Source organism: Canis aureus, chromosome 1 (assembly GCF_053574225.1).
Source record: "Canis aureus isolate CA01 chromosome 1, VMU_Caureus_v.1.0, whole genome shotgun sequence".
In the NCBI taxonomy this organism is placed as follows: Eukaryota; Metazoa; Chordata; class Mammalia; order Carnivora; family Canidae; genus Canis; species Canis aureus.
Window position 1 is genome coordinate 68,193,256 of NC_135611.1, and position 26,241 is coordinate 68,219,496.

Below are 26,241 nucleotides of genomic sequence, written 5' to 3' on the forward strand. Positions count from 1 at the left end.
CTGGTATTTGTTTTGCTTTAATTGTTCTTTATTTAAAAAACAAACTTTAAAAAAAACTTTTTAAAAACTATGACATTGGTGCATCTGGGTGGTTCAGCTGGTTAAGTGCCTGCCTTTAGCTCAGGTCATGATCCTGGGGTCCTGGGATCGAGCCCCACGTTGGGCTCCCTCTGCAGCAGGGAGGCTGTTTCTACTCCTCCTCCCCGCTTGTGCTCTAGCTCACTGTCTCTGTCACTATCTCTGCCTCTTTCTCTCAAATAAACAAATTAAATCTTTAAAAAAAACTAAGACATTTATGTTAATACATTAACATAGCAGGAGATTGGATGAAAAGTCAAATCTCTCCTCCTCCTCAACTCCTTATTCTCAAACGTCAGTGGTAATAGCTTTAACGTATACGTGCAGGTTCTTCCCCAGAATGTCCAAGCACGTACACACATACGTAGATACGTGTGTCTGCTTGCACTGATACTTACCTGTATACCCTTGTAAATATAGATTCATAGTATTTCCCACCTGGACTGATAGTAAAACAGAACCGATAGCCCAGACCAATCAGAGCAGATGTCTCAGCTGTTCCTTGCTATGCTGAGGTGAAAAGTGGTCTCAGGGGACAGGAGGCATGTGGGAGGCTTGGGCAGCAGCAATTTACCAACAAGTACAGAAGGCTATTTCAGAATTCTAATAGTTTTTCTATAACTGTGCCTGAAAGGCCTGTTCCAGCCCTACTTTCAATCATTTGATGGCGCATGGTTCCTCTGGTGGCACACTTGTGCTCATGTTCTTTCTCCTAAAGGCCACAAAAGCCCAGCATCAGAGCTCTTAAGGTTGCCCCTTCTATACTAACTTTATATATTTTTAAGTTTGATCCCTTGGAGTTGACCATGGACACTGTACATGCACTTATGAAGGCCTCATGTCAAAACTGGGCAGCAGATGAAGTTTATTTCCAGAACATTCCTTTCACAATCCCCTCTGTGTTCTCTCTGTTGTCCAGTGGGTCCTTTGGTCACATTTTAATGAGTCCATCCTCCCACTTTACCATTCCAGTGATTCTAATTATTCAGAGCTTAGTGTTTTCAGGCTCCCCCCATCTCAGAGCATTTAGTAAACAAAAAACATATTTGCTTTATTATCAGAGTACTTTTGATGTGTCTCTTATTACAATGTATTATCAACCCATGGATGGTAGGACTGTATTTTAAACTAGTTTATATCTATCTTTCTACCCGGGGCATTGCATATAAATGTCACTCAATAATGTTTGTGCATTATTCCTTCGGGTAACATTGGTTATGCACTATCACAAAACATCTAGAATGTTTACTTTTTATGCCTTCATATTTTATGTAGATTTCAAAATAAAGGATTGCCACAGTCCACTCACTGGTCACTCTGTTGACATATAGTAACTTCGTGTCTTTATTTTCCTTTAAAAAAAATACATGGTTACTTCTTACACAGAAAGTGTACTCACCCTTCACTTAATATGTTCAATCAGTTGTCTGCAATCAGTTTCAGTCAGTTTTCTGCAGGTCCTAGAATTTCTTCTCCATTATTTTTTATTTGAGAATTGGAAAGTAATTGATATTTATTATTTACAAGTCCTATACTTTGTATGTATTATCTCATTAATTCAAGTTGTCCCTCAGTACCGTACTTATTATTTACCCTAATTTGTAGAAAAGAAAACTAATTTCAGAAAAGTAAAATCGTCTGTCCAAGGTCACATAAATGCTAAGGCCACAATTTGAACACAGGGCTGTGCCTCTAAAGCTCTGTTGTTTTCGCTCTTCATACTAATTCCACCTTCGTGTACTTCTCTGAGGATGCGGTGATATTCTTGAGTATATTTTCCAAACTCTAAGGCACTTACCCACACATGGAATTTCTAACTCATACCTTGTACTTTCTAACACAGTACAGTGAGTAAATTGGTGCGTAATGAATGCTTTAGGTGATCATGATTATAATGGGATTTTAAAAATCAGATGAGATGATGTCGATGATTTGTTAGAGAACTAAAATCTCATCATAACCCATTTTCCTTTAAAGCCATGGCTGTCAAGATGAAACATCTCGTTTTAGCAAACGGCATTAAGCATGAACAGGCAACAGTAAAATCATTTCAGGGAACGTAATAGGGTTACGGAATAAAATCTGAAATAAAATTGACTGTAGCATTAAGCTTTATATGTGAAGAACAAAATGGTGAGAATACTTTGGAATTCAAAGTTGCATGCTGTTGTCGCCACTGTTCCCAGGTGTTCCAGATCGCCTATGTGATTGTGAAAGCAGCAAACTCCCCTCGGCCCGGAAACTGGATTTTGGAACGCTCGCTTGATGGTGTTGACTACAGGCCCTGGCAGTACCATGCAGTGACAGACACCGAGTGTCTAGCTCTCTACAATATCTATCCCCGCACCGGACCCCCGTCATACGCCAAAGATGATGAGGTCATCTGCACTTCCTTTTATTCCAAGATACATCCCTTAGAAAACGGAGAGGTAAGAGGAGGAAACTCACCATAAGTACATTGAAATCGGCCTGTCAGAAAGATGTGAATATATCAGTAATTAATGTCAGGGAGATTTTAAAATAGGATTTAGCAGAAGTACATTTAAATGAGTTATTAAATAAAAAGGAAAAACCCAAGGTGATTAGAATTTTAACTACCTTCATCTACTCTGTGTCTCCCTCATCCAATAAAGATCAGAAAAGCGGAAATGGATTTAAGTCAGCAAGTCAGTGATTAGTTTCACACGTAGAGAGACTTTTCTGACATCAAGATTGCAAATAATCGGACAAAGATTAAGACCTTCACGGAGGGTGTGTGTACTCCGGTCTCCAGATGGAGACAAAGGAGGTGAAATTTAGGGAAAAATATAGTTGATATGAAGGGCATTCTGTTGGATTTCGGGTGTTTTCCTGTGCTCGCCACATAGGGCTAAATTTGTTTTTTTTTGTTTGGGGTCAGGCTTCCTATCATATGCTTAATTCAAAAGTGCTCAGCTTCTCTGTAGCATCTCCTACCCTTTGGTCAAGATTTTATATTTATTCAAACCATGGCTTCCCCTGTTACCATCTGTGTGATCTTGAGCCAGTGACTGAAATTTTCTCTGCTTCAGTTTCATCTCCCATAAATTGGGAAAAATAATAATAGCTCTTATTTCATATGATCATTAAGAAAATCAAATGAATTATTCCATTTGACGCAGTATAACAGTGTTGACAGACAGGTACTAGGTGTTCTGTAAGCATTAATTCTTTTTATATTTGAATAGTAATAATAATAACCATCATTATCAGTCATAGTAGTCGTCTCCTCTCAGATACCCTAACCTTGACTTAGTGATTCTCTCGGATGCTCCAATATTTCCCTAATCTGTCTCCCTTCAGGAGCTGTGGCCTGGCTACTTTTGTCCTACCTGCTAATATACATCTCAATTTATACTCCAATCTGACAGTCGCTCCTCACTTGTCCACACACCTGAAGCTAGTATCATTTTTTATATTCACATTTTCAGTAAACCCATATCCATAATCCGTGAGGTCCACCTCAGCCAGTCGAGGATTATCTTTTTAAACATTTTTCAGAGAAGTTAGATTCTTGACATAAATCGATCACTCTCCCTTTGTCAAATTATTGTCATATTATTCTACGAATGTATTCTAGTGCCTCACTGTGTCTCAGATTCCATGTTCAAAAATATCAGTTTTGGAGAAGAAAAATTCCAAATGGTACTCTCAGCAGAGATTTCAATCTGCCAAATGACAAGGAGTCAAATGCAGGGAGTCAAACAGCTGTTCAACTTGCTTTGTGCCCAGAGGCATCCAATTCCCGGCCAGATTGGCCTGAGGATATGGGAGTAGGGATGGAGCACAGAGATAATATATTTGAGTTGAATTTTTATTATTTTTACCCCTGGATCTCTTATTTACCAGAACTCGTAATTATCTAATATTTATAAAGCTATTTTTTACCTTGAAAAAATGATCCAATTCAGAAACTGATCGAACAATATTAAAATGTGCTTAGATAGATATGTAACCTACAGGTTTACAGGCATATCCCCAATGCATGCCCACCCAAAGGATGGTTCTCCATCCTTTAGACCAGGTCAGCCTACTGACATGGAGCAAACAGAAATGTTGTTTGTTTGCCCAGCTGGCTATATTATTTGCATTCCTAGACACTTACTAACAACTACTCATCGATAGTGGCTCTTAGGAGCTACTTACTCAGATTCCCCTGTGACATGTGTTTAATTAAGCCTATTTCTTTTTCATAGGGAACTAGGTGTTAGAAAAAGAAAGTAATTCAAAATATTTGAAATAAAGTGGTAGTATTTAAGAGTTAGAATTAAATTCAGACCTCTCCTGAAATTCCTGTCTTATAAACATCTTACTGTAAACATCTTACTTTTGTAAAACATCTTACTTTTTGGAATAAACAGGTCCAGGGAAGGTAGGTGATATATATTCTCCAAAACATCCCCCTCATTGGTAACAAAACTGAGATAAGAATCCAGGTAACCAGATACCCTGACCAACACTGGAAATTGATTTTTTTTCTCTCTTTTTAAAGTTAGTAGTTGATAAACTCAAGAATTTAGAGGAGACAGAGATGCTGGATCCAGTACAGGAAGAAAGAGTCCTAATTCTGAGGTGTCATAATATAGAAGAACATATAAGAAATGGGAAGACTGGGTTCTCGTCTTGCTTCTAGTTTTTGTGGGATCTTGGGTTGGTCAGTTAATTGCTCAGAGATTGAATTTCTTGAATATATGACTTAGTTTAATGTATAAATTGACCTAGGATATCTTTATAATGCAATTTTGGGTATCATCTGCCATATAATGTGGGAATATTCTAAAATTTTTGGATGCTTACCTCCAGTACTTCCCAGACCAATGATTGTAAAACAAATCTTACTAACTTTTAGTTATAAAATGATGCTTTTTGGATACCACCCAAAATAAAATTATTAGTACTTATGTTCAAAACTTCCCAGAGAAGTAATACTCAAGTAAGAAAAATAAACATATAAACCAGTAAATGCAGAAAAATATAAGAAGAAGAAGAAGAAAGAAAAGGAAAAAAGGAAATCCTACAACAGAAATCTTTTTTTGAAGATTTTATTTATTTATTCATGAGAGACACAGAGAGAAGCAGAGACACAGGCAGAGGGAGAAGCAGGCTCCAGGCAGGGAGCCTGATGTGGGACATGATCCCAGGACCCCAGGGTCACACCCTGAGCTGAAGGGAGACGTTCAACCCCTGAGCCACCCAGGCATCCCCCTACAAAAGAAATGTTTAGAGAGTAAACAACTCCCTCAGTTGAGCCAAAGGAGTCACACTGAGATCTCTTCTCAGAATAGAGGGAAACCAGAAACAATTCTTGGTATCGCACAATTTCAAGACCAATATGGAAAATTATCTCCAATATGAGTTAAACTAGGCATATAACAGAATTTACTTCCAATGTTGATGGATAATTGTATTAAGTATAGAATTGCAGAGTTGCAGCTTTTTTTCTTTCTTTTGGCACATGTTGTTGTCTTCTGGTTTACATTGTTAATGTAGAAAAGTTTAGTTATTGAATAATTTACCTATTGCCTGTTTTCTTTGATTTCTTTAAAGATAAAAATCTTTACTATGATGCTCCAGATTGGCACTCCCCAATACAGTAGTCACTAACCATATGGTATTATTTAATTTAGATTTTATTAACTCAAATAGAATGAAAATTCAGGTGCTCAGTTGCATAGCCACAATCAGGTGTTAAATAGCCACATGTGACTAGCAGCTACCATGTTGAATTATTCAGAATAGAACCTTTCCATCATTGCACAGAGTTCTGAGCAGCACTGCGGTGGATGATACCTTCTTAATTTCTGGATTGAGATTTATTTGGTTGGTATGTTTGCAGAGTCACATCTTTCATCAGTTCAGGAAATAATTCAATCATTAACTCTACAAATACTGTCTCCTTCCTTCCTATTTGTCTCCTCTATAAATACAATTAAAAATAATTTGGGGGGATCCCTGGGTGACTCAGTGGTTTAGCGCCTGCCTTTGGCCCAGGGCGCCATCCTGGAGACCCGGGATCGAGTCCCACATCAGACTCCTGGTGCATGGAGCCTGCATGGAGCCTGCTTCTCCTTCTGCCTATGTCTCTGCCTCTCTCTCTCTCTGTGTGACTATCATAAATAAATAAAAATTTAAAAAAATGTAAAAAAAAATAATTTGGAACTTCTCACTGTATATTTTATACTCTTTTGTATACATCCAACCTCTTGGCCTTTATTCTTGATTTTAGGTATGTGTTTCTGGTTCACTTCCAGTTTACTGATTCTCTCTTTACCTACGTAAAAATCTGCTATTGAAACTATTCATAGGCTTCTTGATTTCATGTATTACACTTTTCAGTTCTAGAATTTATCTTTGTTTCATTTTTGAATAGTTTAGCATTTAATTTTAAATTGAAATTGCATGGATTTATAGATATCTAAGTTTAACAAGATTATATGTACATTTTTAATATTCTATCTTTATCTCCTTGAGCATAAAGTAACAATTATTTAATACTTTTTGTTTGATAATTCTAATATCTGGCTTCTGTGGATGTATATTACCTGATCTGCTGATTCTTTTTTCTGATGTCTTATGTGCTCATGTTTCTCACTTTTACAAAACAGAAGTTATATTTTTAAATGTGCATGTAGAAATCATTTGAGGCCTAAGATATGGTATTGTGAGGATTTTCTGATGCTTCTACCAGGCAGTGGCAATATGGCTGATCTTACTGAGTATGAAATGATTTCACTCATACATGAAATTTAAGAAACAAAGCAGATGAACATAGGGGAAGGGAAGGAAAAACAAAATAAGACAGAATCGAAAGGGAGACAAACTGTAAGACACTCTTAATTCTAGGGAACAAACTGAGGGTCGCTGGAGGGGAGGTGGGTGGGGAGATGGGGAACCGGGTGATGGGCATGAAGGAAGGCATGTGATGTAATGAGCACTGGGTGTTATATGCAACTGATGAATCACTAAATTATACTTCTGAAACTAATAAACACTATATGTTAATTAAATTGAATTGAAATAAATTTTAAAAATTAAAAAAATACAGTTTTAGGGAGTAAAATTTCTGGGACTTCGATAACACAAAGGTGTAACAGCTGCTTTAATTCCAGTTTACTTTAGGCTTCCTGTTTTTGGAGTCTAGACTGAAGTATGTGGGATTTACCAAAGCCCCACCCATACAAGTCTTATTGCTTCCTAGCACATTAATGCCATCAAAGCACTGCTTAGTCTCAGCCATGTCTTCTGGACAGGGAAATGCCCACCAGACAAAAGCTGTCACAATATGCCCTTTACCTCTTTTGACATCTTTCTTCTCCTTGATATCGAGAAGGTGATTTTTCTACCCTTTTGATAACTATCTACTGGCTTAAAATAAATGTTTTGACATTTTTCTGCACTTGGTCTGGTTGTTAATCATTGACTGTATTAACATTCATTATATAATCTACCATAAAAAGGAGCGTGGTCTCATATGCATTTTTAAAATTGATTTTGAAAAAAAGAAAGAAAAAAAAGAAAATTTATTTTGGAATAATCGTAAACTTACGTAAATGTAAGAAGAATATAGAGAATCCATGTCTTCTTGACCCAGCTCCACTGTTAATACCTTCAAAGCCACTATGCATAGGTCAAAACTAAGAAATCAACATTGATTGCATTATATTACATTGATACATGATTTCATTCATTTTCTTCAGTGTCTTATTTGTTTTCTGGGATTCAGTTTGGGATACCTAATTGTATTGTCATTAGGTGTCTTCTTAGTCTCCTCCGAATTATGAAAATTTTCTAATCTTCTCTTATTTTTCGTGACTTTAGTTTTCATCACTTTTAAAAGCACAAAGCACTGGTCAAGTGTTTTGTGGCATATTAGTTTATTCATTTTGCATTCTTTGATGTTTTCTCATGATTAAACTTGGCTTCTGAATTTTGGGGAAGGATACCATGGAGGTGAAACAGCTTCCTCACTGCATCACTCCCATTTCTTTTTATCTTTTTATATGGACATCTGTTGTCTATTTCCTTTTAACTGGTTTATAAATCTTACTGTGCTTTTTTTTTTTTTTTTCTTTTTAGAGAGAGTAAGAAAGGTGGGGAGAGGCAGAAAGAGAGAAAGAATCTCAAAGCAGGCTCCTTGCCCAGTGTGTTTTTAGACAGATTTTTATTTTGGACAGCAGTGCCTAAATATTCACTATGATTTGAAATATACATTTTTGACTAAGCGTTGATGATCATTTGCTTCCAGTCTTTCACAATACCGTTTAAATATAAATTTAAGTCAGAGAATAAGAGAAATAAGAACAAAGTATTTTTAAGGCCCGTCCATGAAACAAGATATGATAAAAAAAAGTCTCAATTTTAACACAGTAATTAAGCAATAATGATTATGTTATAGGCATAGAATATTAATAGAAAATAATCTTCTGTGCCTAATATCAAATCTATCAAGTCTAAGGTTTATTGCATTGTTACTTGCCTGGAGAATTTTGGGGACATGTCAAAATGTTTAGAACATTTTACAATATTATACTTCAGATGAAAAGTGCCTCACTTTAGACCTGAAAGTTACCTTAGGTAAATTCCTCATTGTTCTATTAAAACCCTTTAACAATACCCTTCAATATTACAGCCCTCAACTTCAGCTTCTTCTGTATCCAAACTGTAATACTGCCTGTTGCCTGTGTCATTATTAAAAGCCATGTGGCTTTTTCTTCTGCTCTCTTGAATTTTAGCAACATCATCTCTGCTTATTTCTTCTATTTATTTGTTGCTCCAGCCACCCCCACTCTTTCTCCCTCCATCCTCTGGCTTGGCCTCTTCTCTGCCCTCCACTTCACATTTCCTAAAAGAGATCAACAAATGTTGATTATGTGGATTCACCAGAAGGGTACTTTGGGGCACACATCCAGTCCCCTAGACAACTAGATTCAACTACTTCCAAGAAAGAGATTAGTCCTGCAGTCTAGCATCCTAGGCTTGCACCCAGAGGGAGAAGAGTTCACTCTGAGCTATGAGATGATCAAGTCTCAGGCCCTGGCAAAGGAGAGAAAATGGAGGACAGTGGAGGTATAATAATATGACCCAGTATGTTGTTATCCAAGCTGTAGACAGAAGGAGGCTTTGAACAAAAGCCTTCAAGGATTTTCATTTTAGAAAAATTATGTATCATCAATGCCAAGAGAGGGCTTAGCAGGCAACATGCCTTGCCTTGCTTTGAGAGAATGATCCTGAGCTCCCTAGTAGGAGCTGTAGTGTATGAAGCAACAGACTCCAGGGGTCCTCCATTACTTTGAGGCCAAAGAGAAAAGGTTTGGTGGGAACAGCTGCGTAGGTATACCTCTCCAGCGGCGCTACAGGGCGCCAGCTCTATCAAGAGCTACTATTGGCTCAAGTGCTGCCCCTGCAGGAAGCATTTGCCCCAAGATGCTATTGAGAACTGGTAACAAGAACTGCCGCCTAGAGACACGACTGACAACCGTGCCTGCCGCACTGGTGCCTCCCGAACTTGGCTTTACTTGGACATCCTCATCGAGGACATTTGAAAGAGCTGTTTCTTGGTTCAGGGCTTATAATCCAGTAGATTTGGGAAGGGTTTAGGAAGCTCTCTATATATTTTAACAAGTAGTCCTGATGATTTTGATGCCCCTCCTCTGAACTTACTGTTCAGATTTTCCAGCCTTCTCAAACTCTGGAGAAGAACTGATCATCAGCTATTTAAGGCAAGAGCGTCAGTCATTCTAGCTACGCTACTTCTACCTAAAGAGACATGTTTTTCTGTCAGGAAACATGATTGGCTTTGGCAGACTAAATCCCTGGGTAGGTTTAGGTTGAGTAAATAGAATTTGAGCTATAACTAGGTTATGGATGGTTGAAGAGGTGGCTGAAAGGGGGGGGGGGTCACATTAATATTATTGACAAGAATGGGGATGTAGAGATGAGACTACTTTAGGGGTCCTAGAATGAAAATAGTCATCAATGTTTTTCTTTTCTATGAGACTCTCTCCTTTCCCTGGCTGGGATTATTCCTTTTAATTTCTTTGGGTTGTCACTAGACTGCTAACTAAATATGCATGGTTACCATAGTAATTTTTGCTTCAATTTCCTCATACAGAGGAAGAGTTATTTACATATGATTTCTTCTTCTTACTGCTCTTCTGGACTGCAACTCAAATGGAACTTAGATTCACTTTGATTCTGCTTTTGAAACATGGCAGGCTTATATAAAAATCCCTGAGAAACCGTCATTAATTCTGGAAGACTCTTTTTTCCCCCTGTAAACTATATGTAGAGCTTTGATATAGTTTTGATTTCCTCTGTGACAGAATTTTATATACACAGACAGAATATTTTCCTTCCTCTTTTCATCACCTGACATTATGGTGATTCTTAGACCTGCAAACACTGGAGAATGAAGAAATGAAACCAACATTATATTTAAAATCGTTTCGGAGATCTTTCTTTGATGTAATACTGTTGAGGGTATAGCATGACGGCGCAGAAGTTGTGTGGAAATGAGGAACGAGACTTTCACAATTTTCCTTGGAGTTGTTCCTCTATGGAACAGCAGCCAGGGATCACTAATTTGTATCAGTTATGAATAGAGACTTAGGGGAATGCTTATTTTGGGTTTTAGACTTCCTTTCCTGAAAAATAACTGTGGTATTGACCAACATGGTGCCAGTTAGTACCCTGGGGAGCAGCATGAAAGTACGTTGTCACAGTGAGGGTCACCCGGCATCCTCTAAAAAGCAAGTTTCCATTCTAGTTGGAATACACAGAGCCCTTGAAATATTCTGGAATTACACACACATAAAATTAATAATTCATTTAAAAAATAGACCTTTGTGATTAAGATAAAATTAAGAGGATTGTGTTCTTCCTCTCTGTTGATCACTTTATAGATCCCCCCCCCAGCAATATTGTGCTTAGAAAATATCAGTAAATCCTTGTCAAAATAATACAGTATTATTGAAAAGTCATGAAGGCCAGAGAAAGCAAACAAGAATGGAATCTCAAGGAGATAGCGCCGATCCTCAAGAGCTGGTTATCTCAGTGTTATGGAAGAGGATTTACCAGGATTTATTAAAATTAATAAACAGAAAGTTCCGTTTCCATTAAGCGAGGTAAGGTAGTACAGGGCCGAGTAGAAGGCACAGAAGCACACTTCCTTTCAGGTATAGCTTTGCCATTGATTAAACGTGGGGCTTGGGCAGGTGAGTGAACCGTCCGCTGTGTGTCTGGGCCAGTTCATCCCACTGTAATGAAGACCAAAGTAGGTCCTTTATGGTATTGCCTCCTTGTCTATATTATATGATCCCCAATTTTCTAGTTCAACAGCTATTTGCGGGGTGACTGAGCTGGCGTAGGCTGGATTGAGAGTGGGGTGCACGACCATGGCAGAGCCATGCTGTGCTGCTGTGTGTGGTCAGCACAAGGGGAGGCGGGGGTGACAAGACAGGAATGGAAGAATAAGCAAAGCAAAAACAAAAAACAAAAAACAAAAAACAAAAAAAAAAAACCCAAGAGCTTACTGGAGTTTAAAGAGACAGAAGAGATCGATGAAGGTCTCAGGTGCTGACATGGGTTAGTCTGGGGCCTGGCAGGTCACAGTAATGATAACTGGCATTTACCTCAGGCTTGTTTTATGGCAGGTACTACTCCACGGGTTTACAAGGAGAAACTCATGTGTACTCACACTTGCCTCATTTTATAGCCGAGGGAAATGTGGTGCAAACAGGTTAAATAACTTGCCCAGAGTTTCAACCTAGTAATTTTTGGAGCTATGATTTGAATCCAGTGTGTCCTCTGGGCACCAGAAAGGCACAAGAACAAATTTTCTCCTGCATCTGGGATTTTCTTGGAAAATTTGCTGGGCATTGCAAGCCCAAGAGGCCTCACTCCCAGCAGACCCTGCTTCTCTCCGCATGAGTGTGCACAGACCCAAGATTGGGCTGCTGCCTAGTTTTTAGCTTACAGGGGTTTAATATTTTAATGTTTTATGTTGTGGAAAAATTCTTCACTCTCCTCTTTTTCTTTATGATAGCAACTTACTTTAAAAGTATAGAGTAGCATTTTTTAAAAATTTGCATTCTCTTTTTTGCAACCTTTTTATTTATCTTGTTATTTTTTACCCTTTAAATGTTTTTTAATTTCTAGTTTTAACAGTTTTATCTTGGTATATTTACATTTATCATATGTTGTTTTTCTTTTTTAAACTTTATTCCAGTAAATGATTTAAGTTTCTTCTATATTGTCTTATATATATATAGTGTGTGTGCATATATATAGCTTGCTTCCGGGCACCCTTATAGACTGAGTGTTCTAGTCTGTGGGTGTCCCAGAGACTATTCCATATTAAATAGGTCAGTGATAAATAAAGTAAGAAAAGATTTCTCACCAGAGCATCTTAGGGAAATAATTCACAGATCCTATGTGGGTGTGTTAGTTCAGACTGCTGTGACAAAAATGCAATAGACTAGGTGCCTTTCTCACTGTTCTGGGGATAAGAAGTTCAAGATCAAGGTGCCAGGATGGTTGAGTCATGCCGAGGACTCTCTTCTGATTTCTTCACATGCCAGAGAAGGCAGAGAAAGAAGCTTGGTAGTATCTCTTGTTATAAGGTCCCTATTCCCATTATGAGAGCTCCCCTCTAATGGCCTAACTACCCTCCAAAGACCCTATCTCCAATGCCATAGCATCAGGATTAGAATTTTAAAATATGAACTTGGGTGGGACACCAACATACAGTCCATAACAGTGGGTCACTCTCATTAACACCAACAGAGCTTCTGTTGTGTAGGTAGACTTAGAAGTCCAGAACTTTTCAAGCATCATGTAGGTGCTTGCTTTCAATGGCATGCTTTATTGTCCCATCAAAAACCCTCTGAATATGAGAAACTGTTACTTCTTTTTCCATTTCCATAAGAAAGTACATAATGCTATGTTAGACAGACTTGAGGCCCATCATAATAACATCATTACTTCTTAAAATAAAATTCTCAAATATTCTAATACAGTAATCCTTTTCTGAAGCCTTTCAAATTGACTATTAACATCAATAATAAAATCATATGTCTTGAAAGTAGCTACTCATTTCATCCACATTATAAAAGAGATAATAGAAAACAAGGTTTTAAATAACTTCGAAGAGATTCATTTCTCGAAAGTATAGATAATTATATCAAATATTACATTTGGCAGAGATACAGCAATTCCCCATCTTATAGGTAATTATATTAAGAATATTAAGTAAAGGACCAGGTGAATGATTTTTTTGGGCCATCAAAACTTAAAATTTGTGTTCTTCTTTTATATTGGCTCATGCTAATTCTTTAAAATTATTACTTTTATTGTCAATTAGGTAAAATCCTGTCTGGACTGAATTGACATTATCTATCTCATTGTTAGAAACAACAGCTACCTATACCCCTAAATTTACTAATCTCTTAGTCTTTTGGACATCTGAAAATTTTGTCAGTTTTGATCTGAATAAATTTCAGACTTTATTTTATAGACAAGTGGTATTTTTTGTATGAAAAACAGTATTTTCATACATTCCACTTTTGGTTAGTGCTGAAATCACTGTCAAGTAAGGAAATTTGTGCAAGGATGGAATAAGATTTAATATTATATAGAATTTTTAGTTTATATATCCACTAATTCTTTTCTCCTGTGTAAATATTATAGAGACATAAATGCATGAGTATTTAATTATGCTAGCATGTATGGAAGAATTTCAGAAAAGCTAGGTAAAGCAAGTTCCACTTGTTATATTAATTGCAACTTGCCATAAAAAACACCCATGTTAAAGTTCTCTGAACTGAGAATTATAAATTGTTGGTTTTTTGAGTCAATTCTAAAGCATATTGAGATGACAAAATTATGAAGTAGGAACAATATTTACAGTGCACAGAAAGAGGGAAAAATAACTTTAAGCATATTGGACCTTATAGGAAGCATTTGAGACTATTGAAAGTCATCTGTGGCTTTTAAAATCAAGAGTGAAGTCCTGAGCAAACATTCTCTAATGGAATAGCAGGTCATGCTCCATTTGATGATGCCTCATCACTTTTTTTTTTTTTAACATTACTGAAGTAGGAGCTAAGCCTTTCAGTCAAAACGAAAACTACATGGAGAACAAAAGGATTCGTGGGTTAACTATTGTTATTGTCATGAGCAATGTTGGCAGTTGATCTTCTATGTGGTGTTCATTGATTACAAAGCACATGTCATACACTTTGCCATCTCACCTTCATCAAAGTCTTGAGGACACTTGGAGCCAAAGCGTTTTTTTATTCTCATTTTGCAGATGGAGGTTAAATAACTTGTTCACGGTAACATAGGGGTAAATGTTCAACATTAATCTCTGGGTCCAGGTCCAGCTCCAATCTTCTGATGGCAAATCTCATAATCATTTCATTTCCTAAACTGAACCCTTAGGTCCAATAAGCCATCTTCTAAATATGTATTTGCCATTGGTCAGAAGGGCTGTGTGACACTGTGAATAATTAAGTACCGTCCACCATCTTTACTGGGAAGAACCTGAGGATATATCAGAAAACCAGTCTCACATGGGAAAGATAATGTACTATTATCTTTATTGCAGAAGTATACTTGAAAATACAACAAAAGATCTTGAAGCTAATAGAATAAGCTTCTGATCCCTAGGGGAAACTATTTCTACACTAGAGCCATCATCCAAAGTCCTTGAGATAAGTAACCCAGGAGTGGAATGGTTGTGATTGCACTTTACAAGCAAACTTAAAAAGATATCAGCAGCTGCTTTACCAGGTCCCCTGCTATGAAATAAAAACAGTAGAAAGCTCCACTGCAGAGCATGCTAGCCTGAGGATGTGTACTGTTTTGTACCATGGCAGACTGACTACAGCCAAATATGTATTTTCCTTGGAAATAGGTAAATTAATAACTTTGTTGAATTCTGCTACCTGGAAATCACATAAGATGCACAATTTAAATTCCCATCATGGGTAGCAAGAGTCCTATGATACTCATTTTGCAAAGGAGAATGGCAACCTTGGCAAGATGACGAGTTAGAAAATTATATTCCCCTTGTGTAAATTTGCTCTTCAGCTTCATTCCGTAAGAATTATTTATTTTCTTATTCAACAGATAAGTGCCTTCTAAAACCAAGCCTACTATTAGGGCGAGCCATATGGAATTGCCAATATTTGACTATTTGTAGTCAATAAATATGCAGTTTCATATGTTTTAAACTAATATATGCCAAAGCATGAATAAACATGTTTGCAGAAATTTAAATTGTCCTCAGCATAACCTCACCTGTATGCGTTATTTTAGTAAAAGCATTAAAGGGAAATCAAGTCTTTTCACTGAAACTATGGTTGCTAAGTATAATAATTTATACTAGTTTTTTTGTGATACTAGTTTTTAGTTTTGTTAGTGATACGGTGAATAGGAAACTGAAAATGAGTCACACTGCATTTGTTTCTTAATTTGGGGGGGGGTGGAGAATAGCAAATAGCATGTTTCATATAAATAATAGGCATCCCTTAGGAGTCATGGGGAACCACGTGGAAGTTGAAGGTGTATTAGTTACATGCAATCGGTTTGGGAACTGAGTTGTTTTGGCTCACAGAATGTAAAGCATGTATGCATACATCTGTGTTTTCACATAAACACATTCCGGTACCCTTATTTGTGCAGCATAATCACATGGGTAGATATTAGCTCTATCAGGAGTGCCAGCTGCCACTTTCTTAGAAGCATTTCAACTATTTTTAAACCTGACGTCCAATTTATAGCAGTTATCCTCTGTTTTCTTCAGGACAAATTACCTTATTGCCAGACTACTGGTGAAACTTTCTGAAAATTATGTGAAGGGGGAAAAAACTCCTCTTATTATTTTTTGAAGAGGAAAACCCATAATAATGATTTAATTTTGCTATTTCTTATCTTTTCATTTGTTCTTTTTATCAGTGGATGAAAAACACTGTGTTCTTCCTTCTGATGATTTGTTATGCTCGTTCCATTTATCTTAAAACAAGATAAACTTTGGTGTTGAATTAGCTGTGATACAGCAGCTCACACATTAATCACAACTGGGCAAATGCATTACTAAAAAGATAGGACATCCAAAATATGGCTGGGATACAGTTTCGGTTCAACCACTATATGATTTGGTATTACAAAGAAATGTTAGGAGTTTGTATAGCCAGTCAGTAGAGCTCAGCATTTAGCTACTTTTTTTCGTTAACAAGTACTGAGCACCACCTGTGCAGCAAACTCTGTCTTAGGTACAGGGGACAGAGGACATTATATTTTGGGGAGGTAAGATAGATTGATAAATGAGGGGAAACATCCTGAAGACTTGGACAGGCCTGTAAAGGCCGGCCTAGCCCAGAAGAGCCTGGGCCACTGGATGTCGAGTTGGGGGAGGGAGAGAGGAAGAGACTGACACAGAGAGAGACCGAGAGCAGGAGAACGGCAGGAGTCTGGCTGGGGAACGGCACGGTTGTCACAGAGAAAGTGTGGAGGGAAGCGGTGGGAGGCTCCTGTGTTCACAACAATTGCTTGACTTGCCACGATTGTTTCAGTTACTGCATCTCTGAATAAATCGAGTAGCGAGGCTGTTTGTTCTGAGCTAGAAAGCAGTTTCAGAATGAGAAAATTCAGTGTTGTTTTATGTGTTTTGGCGGGGAGAGGCAAAGAAAGAGGGAAGAGAGAGAGAGAAACTTCAGCAGTCCCCACGCCCAGCGCAGAGCACAGTCTCACGACCTTGAGGTCATGACCTGAGCCGGAGTCAAGAGTCCAACACTGAACCGACTTAGCCACCCATGTGTCCTGAGAAAATTCAGTTTAAACTACACGTGGGAAGAGACCCAAACACCTGCCTTGCAGAAACCGGTCGTAGCAACAGCTGTCAGGGGAGCAGAATTCCTTCCCTGTGCAATAATTATGGCTAAGTGCTGGTTAAAATAAAATAAAATAAAATAAAATAAATAAAATAAGAATATTTATCAGCATAAGGAATGAAAGCATTAAGTTTTTTTTTTTTTTCATTTGTTTTTGTCTTTGGTTTGTAAGATGTATCCTGCTTTGTGATTCTTTTCCAACAAAGCTCACGTCACGTCGGGGTCGCCCTTCTGCGAAAGGGACCCGTCAGCCGAGGTGCAGTGTGTTCGCAGTGCTTCGATCAGTCTTTCTCCAGAGACGTAGCTTTGGGCGGTGATATTTGCCTCTTGGCTGCCATCCCCGGTCTACCTGGTGGGCACGGGGTCTGTCCCACGCGTCTCCCTGGGAATACAGGCTACAGAGAGGGGCTGGGCTGTAGGGAGGAAGGCCAGAAGCGACGTGGCCCGGTTGCCAGCCTCCGTTACACCCAAGACCTGGTGCCCTGATGTCGTTGCCCTGGTCGGTACGGATCTGGTGCTGGCCAGCGAGCCTAAACTGCCTGCAGGGATGCTGTTAAAACTAGGCGAGCACCAAGTGAGTGCAGCGCTCCGAGGCCATAGCAGGTGCGTCTGGCCTTGGACGTGTGGTGGACGGTGCTCCCTGGAAGCCAGGTCCTCGGGCAACATAACGGTGTGCACCCTTCAGCTCACCCGCGGAGCCACTCAGCTGACATTTGCCCGAGCTCAGGGGGTCCTGCGGGCACCCGGGGGGGGGGGGGGAAGCAGTCACCCTCAGCCCAGCCCTGGGCAAGGCCCTATATGAGGACAGAGGGGAGAGGTGGTTCAGGGCATCTTATCCCTAATGCCGGAGAAATAGCACCGCTGGTGGCTAACTCTCATTTCTGAAAATAGCACAGATAATTTTTCAGCCCAATGAAATTTTTATTAAACGAGGAAACAAAGGTAGACTGTGGAGAGGAGCTGGTGTCTGTGCCTCTGATGAGACTAAAATTTCTTTTACAATAATAAAGGAAGCAGGATCTCCAGGTAGTTAAGTCTCCAAAACTGGAAGCCGATCAAATAATGACAAATGGGATATTCATATCTATCTACCTATCTATCATCTATCATCTATCTATATATCCAGATTGAAAATATAGAAAATAATTAGGTCAAGAGCAATCAGTAAAATCTAAGCCAAACCAAACAATACTTTGATACTCTGTTCTGGAACAAGGATTTGGGGTTATTTTGAAAAATCACGTCACTACGACTCCGTCCAGAACTTCCAGCTGCAGAAAGAGAAGTAAACAAGTCATCCCGGTTGGAAGACTGCAAGGTTAAAGAACCAGCAAAGACGGAAAACGCAGTTACATTCTTGTTGCTGCCCAGTGACATGATTATAGCTCATAGAATTCCCTAAAGGGAAACAACAGAGGGATGTTTCTAGAGAACGGAATGCAAATACCCTTTGCCTGTGTGTTTTAAGATCAGATACCAAGAATGAAGATTGGGTAAGGGAGGTTTTCAGTAATTACTTTTAAAAAGCATTTCGAGGGGCCCCTGGGTGGCTCAGCCGGTGAGCATCTGCCCTCAGCTCAGGCCGTGACCCCGGGGTCCCGGGATTGAGTCTCACGTTGGGCTCCCCTGCTTCTCCCTCTGCCTGAGTCTCTGCCTCTCTCTCCAGGTCTCTCATGAATAAATAAATAATATTTAAAAAATTATAAAATAAAAAGCATTTCGAGGGGCCTCTGGGTGGCTCAGTTGGTTAAGCGGCTGCCTTTGGCTAGGGTCATGACCTCAGGGTCCTGGGATTGAGCCCCGCATTGGGGTCCCTGTTGGGGGGAGTCTGCTTCTCCCTCTGGCCCTCCCCCTGCTCATGCTCTCTCTCTCTCTCTCAAATAAATACAATCTTTTAGCAAAATAAAAAGCATCCTATATGCAGTCATTTAGCATAGAGTCTTTCCCACTGCCTTTCCGCAGATCGCCGTGCGTGTTTACTTGGCGTTGCTGTAGTAAAGCTAACCATCAAGTCCCTTGAGGGAGGGGACCGTGACTGCCTTCCTGCATTTCCCTGCTGCTCAGTCCCCATGTGAACAGATGTGTAAAGCCTTCCGTGCCCACGGCCGAATCCGATCATTCTTGCCTGCGAGGGGAAAGCGGGGCCTTGACTCCCCTCGTCGGGCCGACCCGATGAGCCAATCCGCTAGCTTTCAGGTTGGTGACGGGAAGCTCCCACCTTGGGTCTGGTAGGCATTTTCACGCGTCATTCAGGTTTGTGCGGGCGCTACACCGGAGTCCCAGGAAAATCAAAGACAGAAAGGCCATCAGTTAGTTTGGATTCAGATTTAAATATCCACGTAAGAACATCAGTGGGCAAACTCCGTACACACAACAGTCATCCTTATTTTGCCCCCCTCGTCTCTGGGGGTTACCTAAGAGATGTGTGTTTTTTTTTGTTTGTTTGGTTTTTTTTGTTTTTCTTTAGTTCAAAACTAACACATCAGCAAAATGCTACAGAGGCCACAGACTGTTATCTTGAAGATCGTGCATTAATTACTCACATCAGGAACCAATTTTGCAGCCCTCTTCCCTCATTTAAGGGAGTACTTTCTAAACAGCAGAGAGATATCCAGTGTCCTGGAACAACGCACCGAACCAAATTGGTGTCTCCACGTTGATTTCTCTTTTGAAATTAATTTCCAGTTTGATTTTCTTTTGCCTCCGGTGTCCTAGCCGATCATTTGGTAGCAGCTGGATACTTTTATGTTAACATCTGGAATTGAGTTTTTTTTTTTTAATTTGTCTGATGCATATAGAATACTTCTGTAAGACATGCATTTTCCCCAGCTGCTGTTTATTCATTTCAAAGAGACATGGTTAAGTGAGTGTAACAGCCTCTGAAATTCCTAAGGAAACACAGAGCATGTTTAATACAAAGTCCTGCCAGTCTATTTTGTCTCGTACCAGCTTTTCCCATGGCAGGCACGGTGGAGATCTGTACGGAAGGCAGGCCTTTGAATGGTACCAGGTGGTGGTGTCGAGCACGTGGACCTTGGGAACCAGGCCTGCTTCGGGACCATTGGGCTGTCAGACTGTGGCTGTGTAACCATGGAACCGATCTTTGAAATTCAGTTTCTTGATCTCAAAATGGAGAAATATAAACACATGCCTTCCAACGGAAGTCGTATTAAATGAGACGATTTGTATAAAATATCTGGCTCAAGGTGGGGCCTCAGCAAATGACAACTATTATTAGCATTTGCCGTTGTGTGTTACATACACAATGCAACCTAGAATTCCTTCTTTTCCTGACTTTCTCGGGCTTTTATGTGGGTGACTGGCAGTTGGGCGATTTGTACAAGGTTTTCCAGAGCTGCAACAGAACTTTGTCTTTTGAAAAACTTGCTCTTTGAGTGGAAGGAGATGAAGGGCTCGAGCTGGCCAAGGACTGTAGAGGAAGCCAGAGAAGGCTTCCTTTCTGAGCTTCTGTAGCAAAAACTGTGAAGTGTGTGTGCGAAGAAACTTGACTGTTGAAGCAATCCTCCGGAATTCACGAACTAAAATAAGATCTGTGACTTTCAGCTCTTGTGGTGGCAGGAATAAAAGGGTTCATTACCATCGGTGAAATGTTGTTTCAAATGTTGTGAAACTCCTCTCAAAGGGAGCTAAATGTCTTGTTTTTATCCCCCACCCTCAATTATTCACCTTCAAAGATAAAATTTGTAATATTTAGTTAGAGGAATGTGTGGAAGATTCTGAAACAGCTCTGAACAGTTCTATAATCTCTTGAGTGTTGCTGGGATATATGTAGAACCAATGCAATTAATGTAAAGGGTTTTTCATTTACTTGGTTTTATAACTCTTGATATCTTTGTTTAAGAATTAGCTTCATTTTACTTTCAAGGATTAAAAGGCATTTTTCAAGGGAATGTGAGTTAACAGTTTCAGAGAAATGATTCTAATAGCATGGATTTCACATATTGGATCTGAAAATTCAATAATTTTCTTAAGTATATACTTTTGTATGTTCTTATGTTACCTTAAAGAAATTGAGGGTTTGCAGATTGTCTCATTTTTTGTTCTTTCCCCAATACTTAGCAGGGTTGGTACTCAGTAATAGTAGATAATACTAGATGAGTGAAAGAATGAAGAGTTGTTAAGATAAAGGAATTTATTACCATTATTTATTAAAGAGATATCCCCTTTTACCTCCACCTAGTTCCAAGAAAAATATCAAGGTGGCATACATAACAAAACACACTCAACTGACACAAATTAAAATTTAACCAAACAACAAAAAATTAAAGAGAAAGGCATATTTACTGCTCATCTGGACTAAGTTATTGCAATTGAAATCTTAATTTAATTTGGAATTTTTAGACAATTAGGGCAAAAAAAGGAAAATGTAGTTTCCTGTCTAACAAAAGAGAGCATCCAAATTTGCAGGACAAATATTTTCTTGGCAGTGAATTCTCAGAGAAAATTTTAACGCAGTCCATATGTAAAGGCTTCAGATAGCAAAAAGTACAAGATTTTGAAGCATACCAAGTACAGGGGACGGTATCACCCATTTATTTCTACCACGTAAGAAAGCAAAGGATATAAACAAAATTTCACTCAGAGATGGTATATGAGTCCCTGAGGAACTAAGATAATATGATTTGATTCCATAATTTTGTGATAGTATAGCTCAGTCCAGGAAGAAGCCGAGAGGATGGATGGGTAGCTTGTCCCTCTCAAATGTCAAGTGCACAGGCAAATCCACAGGATTTAATTACTTACAGGGACTTAGGCATCAATATTCCTTGTTTCTGGGTAGTCTTCTGGGTGATTAACGTGGAGAATGTATTTCCAACCAAATGAAGAGCTAGCTTGCCGCCAAGCAGAAGTGCTTTGTTGGGTGGCCTCTGGTTAGAACCAATATATTTTCCCCAAAGTGGATTTTAAATAATAATAGCTAACATTTATTGATCACTCACCACCTGTCAGATACGTTTCTAAGTACTTTGATTCTCTTAACCCATCAAACATTCACAATAAATACATGTAGGAGACATTATTTGTGTTCCAGTTTTATGAATGAGGAAACTGATGAGCAATATTACTTTGCCCAACACTATCTACAGTAATAAATGGCAGAGCCAAAATTTTAACCCAGGCCGATACACCCAAGTGCTTAGCCACGGTCATGAATTTACCCTCAACTTGCCTATGTAGATGTATCAGCACGTGGACTCCGCAGATTGGATACCTTAGACTGAACAACAATAACACAAATAGTAACTGAAATCTGCTTGCCTGAAACCAATGTGATTTCCTGCCAAGTATCTGATTATAGAGCAATTGTATTGTGACCAGTAGGCTAAAGTGAGGACGGTAATAAATACTCTGAAGTAGCTGAATGAATGGATTAACCTTTTGCATAGTATCAGGCTGAAAAATAGTATTTATCTTATGGAAGTGGCTGTGGTCTACAGGAAAGTGCCTTGGATTTGAGGTAAAATCAGGCCTTAATTCCCAACACTACCATCTTCTCTGCAACCTCCTCAGTTCTACTTTCAATGTGCCTTCTTTGCAGCTCAGTTTTGAACCTGTAGCTTGGTTTAAATTCCTTGCTTGCTCTCTCCCCCACCGGCAGCTTTGTTACGATACCAACTAAAATACTGCAAGTGCATACCCTTGTAGATTTAAAGCAATCTACAGATGCCCAGTGTTCACACATACTTGCTGTGGGTGAAAGACATGCATCCAATTAATGTACAAGCTGTACCAAGTTATTTTAGTTCAATTAAAAAGACAAGTAGCTTATCTATAGGCCAATTTCATGGCATTTCAAGTTGGCATTTTATCTGTTATAAATCTGTTCTTAACTACTTTCATTCAGTCTTTGAGGACACTTTAATAGGCTGGAATATATTCAAGAGTATACAGGGCCAGAATCTCTCTAAGAATCAAAAGCTAAGGAGAAACCTTTGAAAGCCATGGGAACTGCCTTATTGTTTTTAACCACTTCCCTCAAGAATGGAAGTGAAGCCAGGACCAGTAGTAATGCTGATGGATCATTGCTCCTTATGGATGATGCATAAGAGCAAATGACCCAGTGTGAAGTTCCTTAAGGGAACGAAATTCTTATAGAACACTTAAGGTTTTATTTTAATATTTTAAAATGCCACTTAAGAAATAAATGGTATAGAATTATGTAAAATAACTACACGAGGAGACTTGCGCCGTGATGTATAGGCCAAGATGGAAGACAGAGCCCCTTTTCTTCTTCCGTTCTTTCCACTGCTAACAACTATTTTTAATGCATGTAGGAAAATGTGTATTATGTAATCTTATTTTTTGCACCGATAGAATTTATCCTACATAGTGTTTATGATTTGCTTTTTGACTTATGATGTCATGGCCTTTTCTTCTCATTTCAGTATTGGTAGATTTACATTATTTTTATTTTAATTGTGATGTGACACGTCATTGAAATGTAGGCATCTTATAATTTGTTTAATCACATCCTGACCGATGGCCTCTTAAGCTATTTCTAGCTTTTCATGGTTATAGGCAATTCTATCACGGACATCTTGTATAAATATGTTTATGTTCTCCTGTGAATATTTCTGTAACTAAGTCTGGTAAGATGAATCAGTAGGTCAAAGGACATATACACATTTGAAACATAATTCCCAGTGTCTATATGCTAATGTCGTAAAGAACTTCTATTTATGACCAGAAACTGTCACATTCATAAGAAAAACAAATATGTTGAGAACATTTTTAAAGTTGTCAGAGCAGATTTCAGGATGTTCCAGCCACAGTCCCTCAGATACGTATTTTGGCACATTCAAGGAAAAAGAAAATCAAAAGAAATTATATAAATATCCACAATTCCATTCTATCTCTCTATCCTCAAGAGTCTCCTTATAAGAGTCATCATTGATACAGTAAGGTTAGGTGAAAAATTGAGTTTTTAAATGTTTGGGGAATTCTGAACACCGTGAAGATCTATAATGTAATCATTTGTAAAGTTCTAAAAGTTTATTACTCAAAAAAAAAAAAAAAAGGAAAAGTCAAATTCAAATGAAATAAAATAGATAAGCTTTTCTCCATGGAACGTTGCCAGACATAAAAATTGACACAATTGGACTAACACATTTTTGAACTTGCAAGATTTTAGGAATATCAAACTGAGTAAAAATGTGTAATTATTTTGTAAATAAAAAGTGTATGGGATTCTAGATTAAAAAGTATAGAAAGTGAAATAGCTTTACAATATTTACTAAGAGATAATAATTAGTGTATCCTAAAGCACCTGAACTTTAGATATGATTTTTACGGGCTTAGAAGTCAGATCCTTCTTTACAGATGACTCCACTTTTGTCTTCAGAGCTATTTTGTTTAAAGGCTGAATTATCCCCATCACGTTATCTTTCTAAAGCTTGTCAGCGTGTCTCTTCCAACTGGGTTGGGAAATCTTTAAGGAAACTATTATCCTCCTGAGTCTACCCCGTCTTTTGCTCTTGCATTTGCCACAACTTAGAACAAAGGCAAAATAGGAACATGTGGAAGTGCGCACTCTAGCATACAAAGGTGCCTGATGTCTTCTCATGCCACTCGCTTATTGCCTTCAATAAAAAATAGCTTCTAAATTGCAAGGATTTTTTTAAGCCACATGAATCAGTATGCTCCTTCAGCTGGACTTTTCAGGGAGACTTGAATGCTGAAATGATTAACAAGATCTGGAGCAAAATTGCACCAAGTGTGTGGTGTGGCAATAGTGGGTGGGAATACATATTAGTGTAGAGGCCCCCGCTGAGTGCTAGACAAAGACCTCCTTCCCCATTGTGTCTCACCCATGATGGTGGGCCTGGGATGTATTTTCAGAAATAATTACTTACAGAGCACTTTATAAAAACACATGAATCATCCTCTTCACCGTGTTTGTTCCCGTTTGGGGAAGTTTGTCTACTAGGCTGTTAAATTGAGAGATTTACCAATTTAGTAAGAAAAATATTTACTACTTCTTTGAAGACCTCCGAATCTTTTGCAAATACACTTTCAATTTTTATTACCATCGCCCTTAACACTTGTTTATTATGCATTTTTACTTAATTTGCATAGTTTAATTTAGCATGAGTCACTCCTGTGGGTTAACAACTTTCTATTCTAGTTATATCTAGTCATTGTGTTTTCAACAGTATGCTTCCCGTTCCAAAGACTTCCCTGAACCTTGCACCGGAGAACTAGCAGAGCCCCTTGATCCTGGAGTTAAAACCGGAAAGCTCTGGAAGGAGGTGTGAACAAATAACCCCAAATCTGGAAATTGTATGCTTTAGAAAATATAAAACCATCCTGTTAGTGAATCTCTAGATTAGATTAGAAACTCTAATACCATCATAAATGGGTTTTAAGAAAATTATATTGGAGCCTCGCAAAGTTTGGAAAAGGCTGCAGATCAAAGAAATTATAAGGTGGTAGCAAATTGTAAATAATATATTTTGAAATTATAATTAAAATTAACCAGAGTCAATTTTCTGAGGCATTGAGCTATTAAAGATTTATGAGTTGCCTAAAATCTCGAATCTTTCCTGAGGTAATCGCTTCAGTGGACATAAAGGAAAGGTATCTTATTTGCTGCTTCAATGCTTAAACCAGCACGAGAAAACCAAATTTGTGATTATTGCTCATTATGAGGATGTTTATTGCAAAATACGGTTAGCCCTTAAAATTATATGAAAAAAGATCACTAAATGTTGTTTTAGTCTTTCCTTAAAACTTATAATTAGCAAAACTTACAAGTTCTCTAAACCAATTAAGCTCTACCTGAATATGTAGGTAAATGCCCTACAGAAACTTTAGGCTTAACTCTATGTAAATCTTGCATCATACCAACTGATACTTTATACATTACTAATAGAATATTGAAGGAAATCAATTTTTTAATCCCATTTGTGCAATCAACATTCAAAATATGATTTTTGAAAAGAATCTTGTATCAGAATTTATTCCATTTGTCAAATGTTCTTGCCTGAAATGACACCGATGTAGACTTCTGAGTTTCTGGATTTCATCCTGGAGAGCTTCAGTGTATAAATAAGCTCATTATCACAAACACAGCCTTATTAACTCTTGTGGTCCAAAGTGTCAATTCAGGAAAATAGAACCCAGAATGCCTTTGTATTATTATTTGCTTCACGCCTTTGGAAATCCGGGGGAGGCTCTATAGTACTAGAGAGAACATTGGGAAATAGGATCTATACAATGTTTACCACCACCA

General features: G+C 38.3%; 1 protein-coding gene across 1 annotated transcript in view; it reads left to right on the plus strand.

Moving 5' to 3' along the window:
• LAMA2 (laminin subunit alpha 2) overlaps positions 1 to 26,241 on the plus strand; it is a 597,066-nt gene that overhangs the window by 180,060 nt on the left and 390,765 nt on the right. The window contains 1 exon segment of the mRNA XM_077902686.1: positions 2,265 to 2,507. Coding sequence (XP_077758812.1) covers positions 2,265 to 2,507 — 243 coding nt within the window.